This window comes from Mercenaria mercenaria, unplaced genomic scaffold (genome assembly GCF_021730395.1).
Source record: "Mercenaria mercenaria strain notata unplaced genomic scaffold, MADL_Memer_1 contig_1123, whole genome shotgun sequence".
NCBI classification, from domain to species: Eukaryota; Metazoa; Mollusca; class Bivalvia; order Venerida; family Veneridae; genus Mercenaria; species Mercenaria mercenaria.
In genome coordinates, this window is record NW_026459099.1 from 7,673 (window position 1) to 21,297 (window position 13,625).

General features: G+C 34.0%; 1 protein-coding gene and 1 long non-coding RNA gene across 2 annotated transcripts in view; both read left to right on the forward strand.

Annotated features, from left to right (window-relative positions):
• The first annotated feature begins 202 nt into the window (after positions 1 to 202).
• LOC123554113 (remodeling and spacing factor 1-like) overlaps positions 203 to 13,625 on the forward strand; it is a 61,722-nt gene continuing 48,299 nt past the window's right edge. Inside the window, exons 1-3 of the mRNA XM_053532341.1 lie at positions 203 to 358; positions 7,532 to 7,632; positions 13,191 to 13,283. Coding sequence (XP_053388316.1) covers positions 217 to 358; positions 7,532 to 7,632; positions 13,191 to 13,283 — 336 coding nt within the window. The 5' untranslated portion in view covers positions 203 to 216. The remainder of the gene's footprint in view (positions 359 to 7,531; positions 7,633 to 13,190; positions 13,284 to 13,625) is intronic.
• Positions 7,661 to 13,190, forward strand: LOC123554114 (uncharacterized). Its single transcript, XR_008368799.1, has 2 exons — positions 7,661 to 10,878; positions 11,285 to 13,190. It is a non-coding gene; the product is annotated as an uncharacterized LOC123554114 (long non-coding RNA).

The window sequence follows — 13,625 nt, forward strand, 5'->3', positions numbered from 1 at the left end:
AACGGAGATTGCCGACGAATCCGTTCCTAGCTTTCTAATAGTGTATTCGAATGAATTTTTATTTGTTGTGTGCATAATTTTCTAAAACATTTTCTTTGAAGTTTATTTTTATATGATTAATGCAAATTCAAAATTAAAGAAAAGTGATCGGAGTTCGTTTCAAATTAGATATTTTGCTGAATTCTAGCGTTGATGATTTAGTTACGCATTTTTAAAATGCAGGACTCCGAAAATTACGAGTTGGATCCGAATTTTGCTGTTGTTTGTTCATTTCTCGAACGATTTGGAAAATATTTTGGTGACAGATATGCTGATATTTCCATAGAAGATCTCAAATCATTTTTAGAGGCACCAGAAGGTGAGAAAAATGATGATGTAGAAAATCCTGTTATGTTCAAGGGAGACAATCAAAATTTCATGTTTGTAGAACCGGGCGGGGTATCTTTGGCCGGAATAAATTATAATTTGTATGTGACATTTATCATTAGTGATGCATTGCTATCTATCCACATAATTTAAGTATGAAATGATAATGCCTGAAATGTATTGGCAGACAAAAATTTTGGTCAGTCCTAACACTAGGCCTAACCCAACTAAATTGTGCACCCAGGCTGTTTGATATAAGTTTAATAGAGACTAAAATGCCCTCCGTGCACAACCCACTTCAAAACAATGCAGAAAGAATATATATTAAAATGTAAATGCTGTACGCAGATTCTGATTGGTCGATAAGGATCAAAACAACGTAATGTCATGTATCATATGATAAAATATCATTGATCAGGTCGGATATCCGGGCACTTCAGCGTATCGCGTTGCGTAGCAACAAGCGGAGGTGACAGCAAACGCTAAATTGTAATTGAAAAGCGTTTCATGTTTCACTAGTGCTGGTTGTTTTTCTTTGCTTAAAGTAAAATTTTGGGCAATATTAATAAGTCAGTGAATTTATAATGTAGCATGCTGTTCCAGAAATCACTCCCGAGAAAGAAACCTTTCTTTTTTAGGTTTCAGACGTGATATTCATCATTGATCCGTGTAAGCTGCAAGGTCTCATATTTGTGACGGACTGGATGAAAATTATAATTTAAAAAATCGGAGGTCTTTTTAAAGTAAATAAAAGAGAAAATCTATTTCATCTAATTAGGTTTCTCCATTCGTTTCACTTTTCTCGTTCTATTTAGTAGCCTGCCATTAAAATAGTTCTGAAAGCCAGATAGCTTATACTGTGGTGTCAAAAGTGATTCAGTCACTCCAAATTTAATCAGATCAACACCTCTTACCTAAATTCTCATTCGTATGCAATTTAATGAGAGGTGTCATAATTTAAAGCTTAATAGCACATTATGCGTAAATACTGGAGAAGGGATTTTTTTCTCCCTCGAAGGGTATCAGGATCACAATAGCATTTATAACACAAGGCGGTTTTTTATATGTTACAATTGTTTTAAATGTAATATGACATCTAGAGCTACTGTGTTACACGCGGAGATAAAATGATATATATAATAACTGCATGCTAGTTTCTTTTTTACGAAAAGCCAGGACGTATCAATAAATTGATGACTTCCGATTACGAAAATACTAAAAAAAATACTGATCTCTGTTTTGTCAATTATTTAAAACTGAGAACGATAATTTGCACGCTTTTTCTAGAATAATGTTAGTCATTTCTTGTAGTTTTCAATATCCATTTTTTTTTGTTAATTGTTAGACTGTCACAATTGACTGCTTCCACATACCACAAAATTAAAACATTCATTCCAGTCATAAATCACTATGGAAACCAATCAGTATGTGGTATATTGATGAAAATCAGTTTTGACCAGTTCCTAATGACTATCACTTTTTAATAGATTGATTTCCTGTTTGTTTTATCCCTCTGATGTACCCCTTCGGGGCCTTATGGTAATTTCCTGTCTTATCCGTTTGATGTATGCCTTCAGGGTCTATGATATTTGGAAGATGCACATTATTGTTATTTGCGTGTCAATTGACAAAGGGATTAATAGAGCTACTACATAAAAAAAACTTTAACCAATACACATGCCCGAACATTTAGTTCATTTGAAACTTTAAAATTAATTCACCAAACTATTTTTTGGCTGGAAGGACATTTCTTCAAAAAAAAAAAAAAAAAAAAAAATGTCTGCAATAAGATTACATATAGAATAAAGTATAAGTTTTCAACTTTATTTAAATGACTTTCATACTTGATGTACTTCGACATTATAGCATTTTTCATTAACTAAATAAAATATATCGCACAAAGTACATTTCAGAAAATGGCAACAATATAATTATTTCAGAGCATTAAAACATTTAGAAAATCAGCTTATTTAAAAAAGACATAAAAATATCAGAAAATTAATTTACTATTTATTTGATCTGTTCTTTCTTAAAAAGAAAAAAAAATTCAAGACACTTGAAAGAGATGAAAGAAACAACTGCTACGATTTCAAGCAAAGAAGTTGAATAAAAAAAATGTTTTGTTCTCAGATATTTAGTTTAGATTAATATATATATAGCAAACTGAGAAAATGTTGAATAAGCTTGGGAACTTGTTTTAATTATATCTGATCCGTAGCGCCGAAGAGCAGACAATACATAATCTGTCACTTTTTCCAGACCGTTTTAAAATGCCACAAAATCAATTATCACAAAAACCCTACTTTTTTTGAAAAATATATAGATTGTACCATAGCGTAAGGACTGCAGATGATAAAAAAGATGACTCTTGATTTGTTTTATTTGAGAATTAAAACATCACAACCCACACCGCTAGATAATTCGCTACGAATTGCGAGGTCGTGCTTTCACCTCCAAGGTAATTTGCATAATCGATTGCTCCGGATGTGACGTCACGCCGACCTGATCAATAGCTGAAAAGCAAGGTCAATATTGCGATGTAGTTGGCGATTCATGGCTGGTATAACATGGTTCGCACAGGTCTTGAAAAGTACTTGAATTTGAAACTGCCAAAATCTCCTTGAAAAGGCATACTTGAATTTTGAAAAAAAAAAAACGAGTAAAATTTGATTGATAAATTGTTCTTGAATTGATGTTCTGCAAATAGAATATCTGTTAAAAATAACAGATCAGACCAAAATATCGGGGGGAAAAAAAATCAAACAAATAGGGCTGTCATCGATAGAAACGATATCGATATATCAACGATATTTTTTGGTCGATCGATTATCGATTCCCATTTTCAAAAATCGATATTTTACAGAGAGAAAAAAAAGCTGTCTAGATAATCACTCAGACCCTCTAAAACAACTTTTGCTGCCTGCAAAAATGTGCCGAAAGTAACGGAAGTTGTCAAAAAAGGTCATGTCTAAACTTGTACCGTAGCAGTCTTTTCCCACTAGCCGGCACTACCTACATGGGTAGAAGTTAAAACTTTTAAAAAAGGGCTCAACTTCAGAAACTATTTGCAAAAAGTTACGTTGTCCTGTCTTGAAAGGTCGCTTCGTTGTTTGTGCATGTAAAAACATAGAGTATATATACCAGTGCTCCAGCTAGGATTAAAAAAGGGCAGGGTGCTGGCACTGAAAAGGGCACTTCTGGGGTGGTGGCCAGTCTGGGAACGTGCTCCTTCGGGAAAAAAATATAACTGGTCCATGCATACAGTGCATTTTAACATACTTTAGGCATGGAATTTGGCATAATTTAGGCATGTTTTTGGCACACTTTAGGTATGGTCTTTTAATAGGCTATGTCTGTCATTTCTAATGCACCTATTTATTAACTAAAAATTCTGCTATTTGTATTTTACTTGGCATTGATTTTCAACTTGTAACATTTCTTTGTAATTGCATACTGAATAAAATATCTATGTGTTTAGGCCTATTTTACTTGTTACAATTTCAGTACACATCTTCTCCATGTAGGCTACTTGATATTTATAAATTTATATGTGCAACATATTATATACAGAAAAAAGTTTAAACTTCCACTTAAATAAATGAAATCAGGCAAAGTTTTTAACTTACAACAGTCTAAAAGCAAGTTTAGCACTATGTAATAGACATATTCCGGGTATCCAAAATTGTATATCCGGATATGGTTACACTTTTTTCTAAAAGTCGAATGTCCAGTTTAAACAATATTTTTGAAAAATTATTATGATGCAAAGACCGTTTAACAGCATTTTACAGTATCTGACATTAAAGTGTACCCTGTCATTACATCTTAGTAAACTAATTTCAAAGAAATCTTCATGAAAAATCGGCAATTTCTTAAAAAGCAGACGACAACCTACTTTCGATTTCAAAAACTTGTAAAATGATAAAATCAAAATATTTTCCTATTTAAATTTGATTGTGATCGATTTTTATTAATTAGATTTAAATGTCTGTTGTCTGGACTTAAGTTTCAGTTGTGTATAAAGGGGTATTTACGACTATATTACCGAAAACGAAAGTACACTTTGACAGGTGGGGCGAAATGATAATGATTTCAGACTGGTTTGCAAACTGTTTTAACTCTAAGGTTCAGTGATTTTAATGCTAGTGGAGCAGTCTAAAATATCATGGTCTGCCTCGGGCACGATTACAGCAGGTAATTGTTTAATTGTTTGCTAATTATGTCAATGCCCGCCGGCATGTATCACTCCATAAAAAGGCGGCAATAAAGCAGTGTATTATAATCACTGAGGCAAAAAAGGGAAGTTTGGCTAAAAAAAGAAATGAATGGTTGTAAAAACGGGCAGGGTGCCTGGCGGGGCAACAGGGCGGAACGAATTTCGGAACGGGCGATGCGCCCTGCTGTAAATAGCTAGCTGGAGCACTGTATACTGTTTCTACGTCAATCTCGGCTTTTTACTTGTTCGCGTATAGCTGATCACTCAGTAAATGGTACAGAATTTAGCTAGTGCCTGTAACAATAACAATCAAAGATGGCCGAAGAGGAAGCCGTCGCCGGCTTAAATAGTGGAAAAACAGTCAAAAGACGGAAGGAAAAGCTTTGTTTGGGTTCGTAGAAACACAGGGTGTTGCTTAAACATGCCTTTCAGTACAACAAACAAACAGTCAAACACTACAAATTTGAGGCCCATTGAAAACTGGGGCAGAAGTTAAAAAAGAAAACAAAACAAACAACAACAAAAAAACAAAACACGCGGTGCCAGTACCTAATCTGAATGAAAACTTGTGCAAGATAAAAATTAAGACAGGGTATGAAACAGGCTAAAAATAAATAAAAACATTGTAAATAAATAAATTATCTAATTTAATAAATAAATAGATATCTGTGGAAGAGAAATGCAGAATTTTAGCTCTTTGAAACCCAACCCCAGTGCCTGGTATTATAGTTTACTATGTTCTAAAGTAGGATAAATGCAAAAGAGGAGTGAAGGCACAATGAAGATCTATAAAAGATTTCATTAATTTTCATTTTTAGCTCGACTATTCGAAGAATAGTCTAGCTATTCTACTCACCCTGGCGTCGGCGTCGGCGTCGGCGTCACACCTTGGTTAAGTTTTTGCATGCAAGTACATACAGCTATCATTTAAAGGCATATAGCTTTGAAACTTATTTATTCTTTTTCTAGGTCAATTACCAACCTCACTGGGTCAAGTTCCATAACTCTAACATGTATTTTGAGCAAATTATGCCCCCTTTTGGACTTAGAAAATTCTGGTTAAAGTTTTACATGCAAGTTACTATCTCCAAAACTAATGCAGATATTGAATTGAAACTTCACATGTGTCTTTGGGGTTATAAAACTAGTTGATAGCACCAAGTCCCATAACTCTGACCTTCATTTTGGCCAAATTATGCCCCCTTTTGTACTTAGAAAATTTTGGTTAAAGTTTTGCGTGCAAGTACATACAGCTATTACTAAAAGGCATATAGATTTGAAACTTATTTTTTCTTTTTCTAGATCAATTACCTACCTCACTGGGTCAAGTCCCATAACTCTGACATGTATTTTGGCCATATTATGCCCCCTTTTGGACTTAGAAAATTCTGGTTAAAGTTTTGCGTGCAAGTACATACAGCTATTACTAAAAGGCATATTGATTTGAAACTTATTTTTTCTTTTTCTAGATCAATTACCTACCTCACTGGGCCAAGTCCCATAACTCTGACATGTATTTTGAGCAAATTATGCCCCCTTTTGGACTTAGAAAATCCTGGTTAAAGTTTTACATGCAAGTTACTATCTCCAAAACTAATGCAGATATTAAATTGAAACTTCACATGTGTCTTCGGGGTTATAAAACTAGTTGATAGAATCAAGTCCCATAACTCTGACATGTATTTTGGGCAAATTATGCCCCCTTTTGGACTTAGAAAATCCTGGTTAAAGTTTTGCGTACAAGTACATACAGCTTTTACCAAAAGGCATATAGCTTTGAAACTTATTTATTCTTTTTCTAGGTCAGTTACCAACCTCACTGGGTCAAGTTCCATAACTCTTAACATGTATTTTGAGCAAATTATGCCCCCTTTTGGACTTAGAAAATTCTGGTTAAAGTTTTACATGCAAGTTACTATCTCCAAAACTAATGCAGATATGGAATTGAAACTTCACATGTTTCTTCGGGGTTATTAAACTAGTTGATAGCATCAAGTCCCATAACTGATATGCATTTTGGTCAAATTATGTCCCGTTTCGAACTTAAAACTCTTTTGATATTTAACATTTTGGGTAATAATTTCCTGCTTCTGTGACAATATTTCGAATAGTCGAGCTTGGCTGTCTTACGGACAGCTCTTGTTTTTATTTATTTCATAGATACAAATACAACACAATCAAACAGTAATGTAAAAAGTAGGCAAAAAAAAAAAGACATAACATTAACAAGAAGGTATATAGTATGCCCATAAACAAAGAGATTGTTAATCTAACTTAATAATCGATATATCGATGTATCGTCGATATTTGTCATCCGATATATCGGTATCGTCGATATGCAAAAGACCCAATCAATGACAGCCCTACAAATAAATGACAAACCTATCTTCGACGGGGCTAACCGACGAGTGAATGATAATATAGTACTGTACCGAGACTGATTTTAGTAAGTACTCTAAACACAATCATCACAGCAAAGGTCATTTCGGGGTATTGTCATGGTGTTTATTTTGTAGAAAATCAGTAGAATTCGTCAGGAGTAAAAGAAAAAGAATGCGACAAATGTGATTTTGTAGTCCTTGAAAATGGGGAAAAAATTCTTGAAAAGTACTTCAAAAGTACTTGGAATTTTGTTTTAAAAGTTCTGTATAAACCTTGTATAAGGTAATACTGTGTATTTTAAGGGATGGCTTATTTAATGATCTGATATTTTATAGTTGCCATCCCTCCAAGCCTTATGATCTGATGCTATATTTACTTTGTGATCAGATTGTTGTGACTGTTCTGGTACAGACAATGTCAAATTTAGTGGAGAATATTGATCAGGCAACCAAATGAATTAGCTCTGTGGTACAGTACATCAGTTTCCATTGAAACAAGTGATATTGATGATATAAAAGGGTGTAGTAAGTACAGAAGTATAATTTCTGTTCAAAATTTTCTTTTCAGTTGATGAAAAGAGTAACTTTGTGAGTTTACATGTTGCCCTGTTTCGTGGGATAGGATTCAACCATTACAGACCTGAGCAATGGTTCAAAGATGTCATCAGGGTATAACTTTGTTATCAATCAAAAATACATATATGGGTGGTTTTCAAAATAATGAAGCTTTTTCTTCTCTCTCACCTTACTTTAATTCAGTTCAGTTTTAGAATGTGTTTTTGGGCAAATTATATCCAAATCAATGTAGTCAATAAATGTGTGCAATTTTATCTTGATAGCTCAAGCAGTTTTAAAGTTATATTAAATTATATAGCTAATTTTGTCCCCTGTGCACCCAAAAAAGTGTGACATTTTACATGAAGTATAGTTTTCAACTATGGCTTACTTTTTAAAACCATGATTTACTGTTACAGCTTTGGCCTTTTTATGTAACTTAAACTCTGAACATTTAAATAAAATACTTCTTTTCATTACCTACATCTTACTGTTACCAATATTTCACATCTTGTGAAGGAACCCCCTTCACAAAAAATAGTGAAAAAAATACTAAATTTAAATGTTGAACACTACAATTTCATAATCTTATTACTTTTCTAAAGTCTTAATGTTTTTCTAAGATCTTTATCCTTTCAGCTGTGAAGACACAGTATGATTTTTTTTCTTTTATAGCTCAACTTTCTCAGAAACTTGATGGGTGTCTATACACCTAAAAATGTCCCCTGTGCACCTTTTCAGTTGTTAAGTGCCAGATTGCTTTTATTCTTTAATTAAAATGGCATTTTACTTTAATTTCCTTGGAAGGGAGTTACAACAGATACAAAAGCAGTGTTCAACTTCACATATTACTGACTCTTAAACATTCACAGAGCCAAAAGTGATGTCCCCTGTGCACCCTTTTTTGACATATATCAATTATCATAGCATTACTGTAATTTGTGGGGGCAGTTCTATATTCTTAGCAGTGTGAATGCAAAGTTTAGGCATTTCTTGATAATTTAGCATTATATAAGAAACCCTGGACAATTTAAAATCCACTGTTTGCATTTTTTTCTGAAGTTGCCAATTTTCAAGATTAAAAGTGGAAACATCAATTTTATTGCTTCTTAAGCTCTTAAGTTTACCTAAATATGTAATGTTCACTAGTAAATATTGTGTACTTAAAAGAATTTTACTTACCAAGAACATATTCTATGAATAAATATTTTGATACAATTTGTCCCCTGTGCACCCTTTTTAGTAACATTATAAAGTATGTATGAATTTTACTATTCCATTTTATCATGCATGGCATTTTGTCATTTTCCTACTATGAATAAGCATTGCATGTAAACTAAATGATTTCAATGTGTTAGTTATGTATAAAGTCACTTATTTTTCATTTAAAGCATTACATTCTGTTGAATTTTCATGTTTTTGTAGTGAAAATTTTCAGTTTTGTAGTTATTTTGTGGAATAAACTAATTTTTTAATAGTATTTGTCTATAGTTGATTACCATTAGTCTTTTTATGAATAGAAAACTAATAATGGATGAATATTACACTGATCTTCAGTATGTGTCCCCTGTGCATCTGTAAAATAACTCAATTTTGAGTTAACAATTCTAGAAATTAGAACTACTGGACATTCTTGAAATTTGGCATGTGGTTTATTAACATGCAAAGTGTGAGAAAAAAATAGGTTTTATAATTTTAGGTTAGTTATTTTGCATTCAGCAACAACTTTTCTAGGAAAAGTTTTATTTTCATGTCAGATTTGTGCAGAAAGAGTGATTTTAAAAACTAATGTCCACAAACATATGATTAAATAAGTTTCAAACCATACACACACACCCATTACTTATCATTTATGTTGAAAAAATTACTGTTATACATATTTCCTAGTCATAAAACCATGCAACATTTATCACCCATCTTACTGGAAATTTACTGAACTTTCAAATTAAAGACTGAAATATTTTCTGATTGGCATTTCTCAACACTTTCCTAAAGTTATTTCCTTCAAATTTGAAGTATTTGCTATCATAAAAAATAGGTGACCACCATAAGAAATCAGTTTGAATTTTCAACCCCAATGTCACACTTTTGCTTCATTATTTTGAAAACCACCCATATATTTGTTTTAAACTTTACCAGATTGACGTAGTGCCCTTTTCATTATAAGCATGTTCAAAGGCGCTTAATATAAAGATCATAACAGAAATTCTATGCAGTAATTTTCAAAACATCTGTTGGCAGTCTGAAATTAATTCAAGTATGATGAATGTACCTTAGAATAACATGGCTGACTAGGGCTCTTTGTATCTTTTCATAATAGAAATTTGAATTGTATATTTACATACTTTGGATTTTTACTGGCCACAGTTTAAGTGTTATTAAAAATATCATAGGACAGTATATTATAATAGAGCAAAACTGTAGCGCAGTATGCAGGGTTCTAGCCAGGCTATTATCGCCTGTCGCGTGCAACATGCCTTCAGGCTTTGAGTTGTCTATTCGACATCCCTTATTTCCCCCGTCATCCCTTAATTGCCAAAGAGACATGTCTTAAACGCATTCCAATAAACACCTCGATTAATTCGATAGTGTATATGAAAGTTTACCACGTGCTCACCCGATAGTTCATGTAAAGCGATGTCAGTCAACTTAAGATATACGATAAACCAATGACAGCTTCCTATGTAGAAACGTGTGACGTAAATTTCATCGTAGCTCCGCCTTTAAATCCTTTGACAGACGGTATCTTGTGATGTGTACATGAAAGTGTTTTAAGATTTTTTATGTAATCAGAAATAATGACAGATGACTTTCAACAATTATTGTCCGAATGTTTTTCGCAATCAAGGAAAGACAAGGGAAGGTACTAAGTCAAAAATTGTGCAACACATTAAAATGATTTTGAACAATTCTTGGCATAATATTAATGTTTTTCACATGTATGAATTGTGTTTTCTCGGATGGAATATCGAAAAGACAATGCCAGAATTAATGTTTTCTGTCGTCACTTTCAAAATAGAACTTGACATGTAGAGAAAAGTTTGAAATATTGTGGATTTATTACTTAATTATTGATGATGCCTGGAAATAAACGTAAAACAGAGAGTGGGACATTGTTAAGTATGAACTGTTTTGAGAAGAAAGAGAACAGTGTTTACTGTTGGTGACTCAGTAATAGAGGAGCAGTGAGATGTGAAAAGCGAGACGAATCTGTGAATGACATTCTTCCTGGACCAGGTACACCTGAGAAAACGGTCACAAATTCAGAATCCCACCCAGCCACGCCAGATGGCCAAAGGAAATCAGGCATTGATCCAAAATGGAAACAAGCGTTTCCCTGGATGACAGTCTCAGAGAATGGTATTTAAATCAATTTTAGTAATCCCAAAAACACTGAACGGTCTATTGAATGTATCATATCATATGTATCACACGATCTGTGAAGGTATTTTAAAAAAGTGCAAACTATCAGTTGTTAAACAAATTATAAGAATACCACATTTTATTTTTCAAATCTGATTCCTTTGTGGGGGGGGGGGAAATATTGGACATGCATACTTAGAAAATAGGGAGGAAGAGTTGATGACTAACTAGAAATTAAGTTGTCATGGCTTTACACACAGGGCTATGTTTTATGTGTTTGTGTCTTTTTTTACATATAAGTTCTTGAAATTCATTAAAAAAAGCATTTAGATCTCTTATCATAGCAGTGACGGATCCCTTTGGCTATGCAAAAAACAAAATTGTTTTAAATTCTTTACTTCAGGCAAAGGTATGTTGTGTTCAGTATGTGTAAAGCACCAGAGAAGACCAAAGAAGTGTGTTCCGGATAGAGCCGTGTGGGTGGACATTCCATGTACTTCAATAAGGCGATCATCTTTATTAAATCATAAGGACTCGGACTCGCACAAGAAAGCAGTGGTATTTGAAGTTGCAGAAGCAAAAACAGGTGGTGGGATCGAGGCTTGTTTTGTGAGGGAAGAAAACATGTGAACCGTGAGGCAATGACAGTATCTGTGGCACTGCTTTACTTTCCTTGATGGAGGAAATTCCCCACACCACCAAACACAAACCTTTAGTTGATGTAGCTAAGACATTAGGAATGGATGTTCTAAAAAGTTTGGAGAAGGGGGATAACGCCAAGAACACAAAATTGATACGTTTACGTTGTCATTCAGCAAATAAATTCCACAGGAATAGAAGACTGAAACTTTAATGTGCAGTGCTAAAATTGTGTTGTTGTATTTAAAGTAAAATAAATAGTGAACATTTTCAGAAACTTAAAATGGATAAGTTTACACTGTCATTCAGCAAATAAACTCCAGAGGAATTTTTTATGACACATTATCTCTATTTGTTCTTGTTGAGCATGTAAATGATGCTTATTAAACATTGAAAATAACACTATGTTTTTCACTCTGAAATGCACCAGAATGCACCAAAATGAGTTGTAGTAATACAAATTTTTCTGGGGGTGACCCCCATACCCCCCAACCCCTTTGTCGTCTACGCTCTTTTCAAAAATACCCTTCAGCAACATGCCTTCAGAAAATCCTGGCTAGAACCCTGATATGCATCATAATATATTAAAATAACTATCTGAAAGTGAACTCCATCATACAGCTGTACATGTTTCTATGTGCCAGTCTGCTAAAAAGTTTTAATACTAAAATTAACACGGATAAATTTCAATAAACTTCACTTGAATTAGCTGCTGTTGTTAGAGGTATAATTAAGTCGTGCCATGAGAAAACCAACATAGTGCGTTTGCGGCCAGCATGGATCCAGACCAGCCTGTGCATCCGCACAGTCTGGTCAGGATCCATGCTATTGGATTTCAAACCTATTGCATTTATAGAAACTGTTAGCTAACAGCATAGATCCTGACCAGGCTGTGTGTATGCGCAGGCTGGTCTGGATCTATGCTGGTCACAAGTGCGCCATGTGGGTTTTCTCATGGTGTGGCTCAGTTATATCCATTAACATGTGGGCAGGTATACACAAGTAATCCAGTAACCTGTCTGGTTATCAGTCAGTAACATGCCACTGATTTGCTCTAACAAATCTATATGTAGATGCACAAAAAGTAAGTTGTGATTTTGTTATCTTTGTGCTTTATTGTCTGCAAAGGAACATGGTTTTCTTCCAACTGCTGTATTACAAAGAACACAAGGTATATGACATACAGAGTAACCTTGATAGAAAGCTCTTTTTTTTAGTGTTCTTTAAAAGTACAGTTATTTACATCACTAAAAATGCAAAACACACGGTGCTAGGATTTGTCAGTTTGCGGATTGTTTATGCAGATTGTTTAAATGATAGCTGCTGCATAGAGTGATTGTTAAATAGCAGTTCAAAGATATTTATTTTTCCTTTTGAATGCATACATTTTGTATCCTTTGTACATGTAAATGGGCTTCGGTTATACTATATTGATGATTAAAGAAAAAGTAAAAATCAAGATTATATGAGTCGTGCCATGAGAAAACCAACATAGTGGCTTTGCGACCAGCATGGATCCAGACCAGCCTGCGCATCCGCGCAGTCTGGTCAGGATCCATGCTGTTCGCTAACAGTTTCTCCAATTCCAATAGGCTTTAAAAGCGAACAGCATGGAGCCTGACCAGACTATGTTGGTTTTCTCATGGCACGGCTCATATATTTATTTTCAGTTTAGCAGAGATTTTCCTGATGGTGATGATGTACTTATCCAGGACAAGGGTTATGCCAACATTCCAATCTCTGCAAAGCTTCGCATTTTAAAGGTAATGGAGTAGTCACTACCCCTGTATATGTTGAACAACTCTTGCAACTCTACTGGGAAGATAATGCAAGAAAATTTAAGACAAAGTGCAGTTACTTAGGTGCCATTTTGTTGTTTAGTTTTTCTTATCAAATGATCTTTAGGGGTATCAGATTGTTGCTATATAGCAGTATTTCCTGTCCAGTGTATTCCTCTGCAGCCGCTGGCTGGAATTCAGAGAAACTAAATGGGAAGCTTCATTTTCATGAGGAGATGGGCGTATTATCTACGTGTTCTGGTCAGATTTTTCACTGTGATTTTGCTCTATGATTATTCAGCATCAGTAAACTAGAAAGCCATCCTT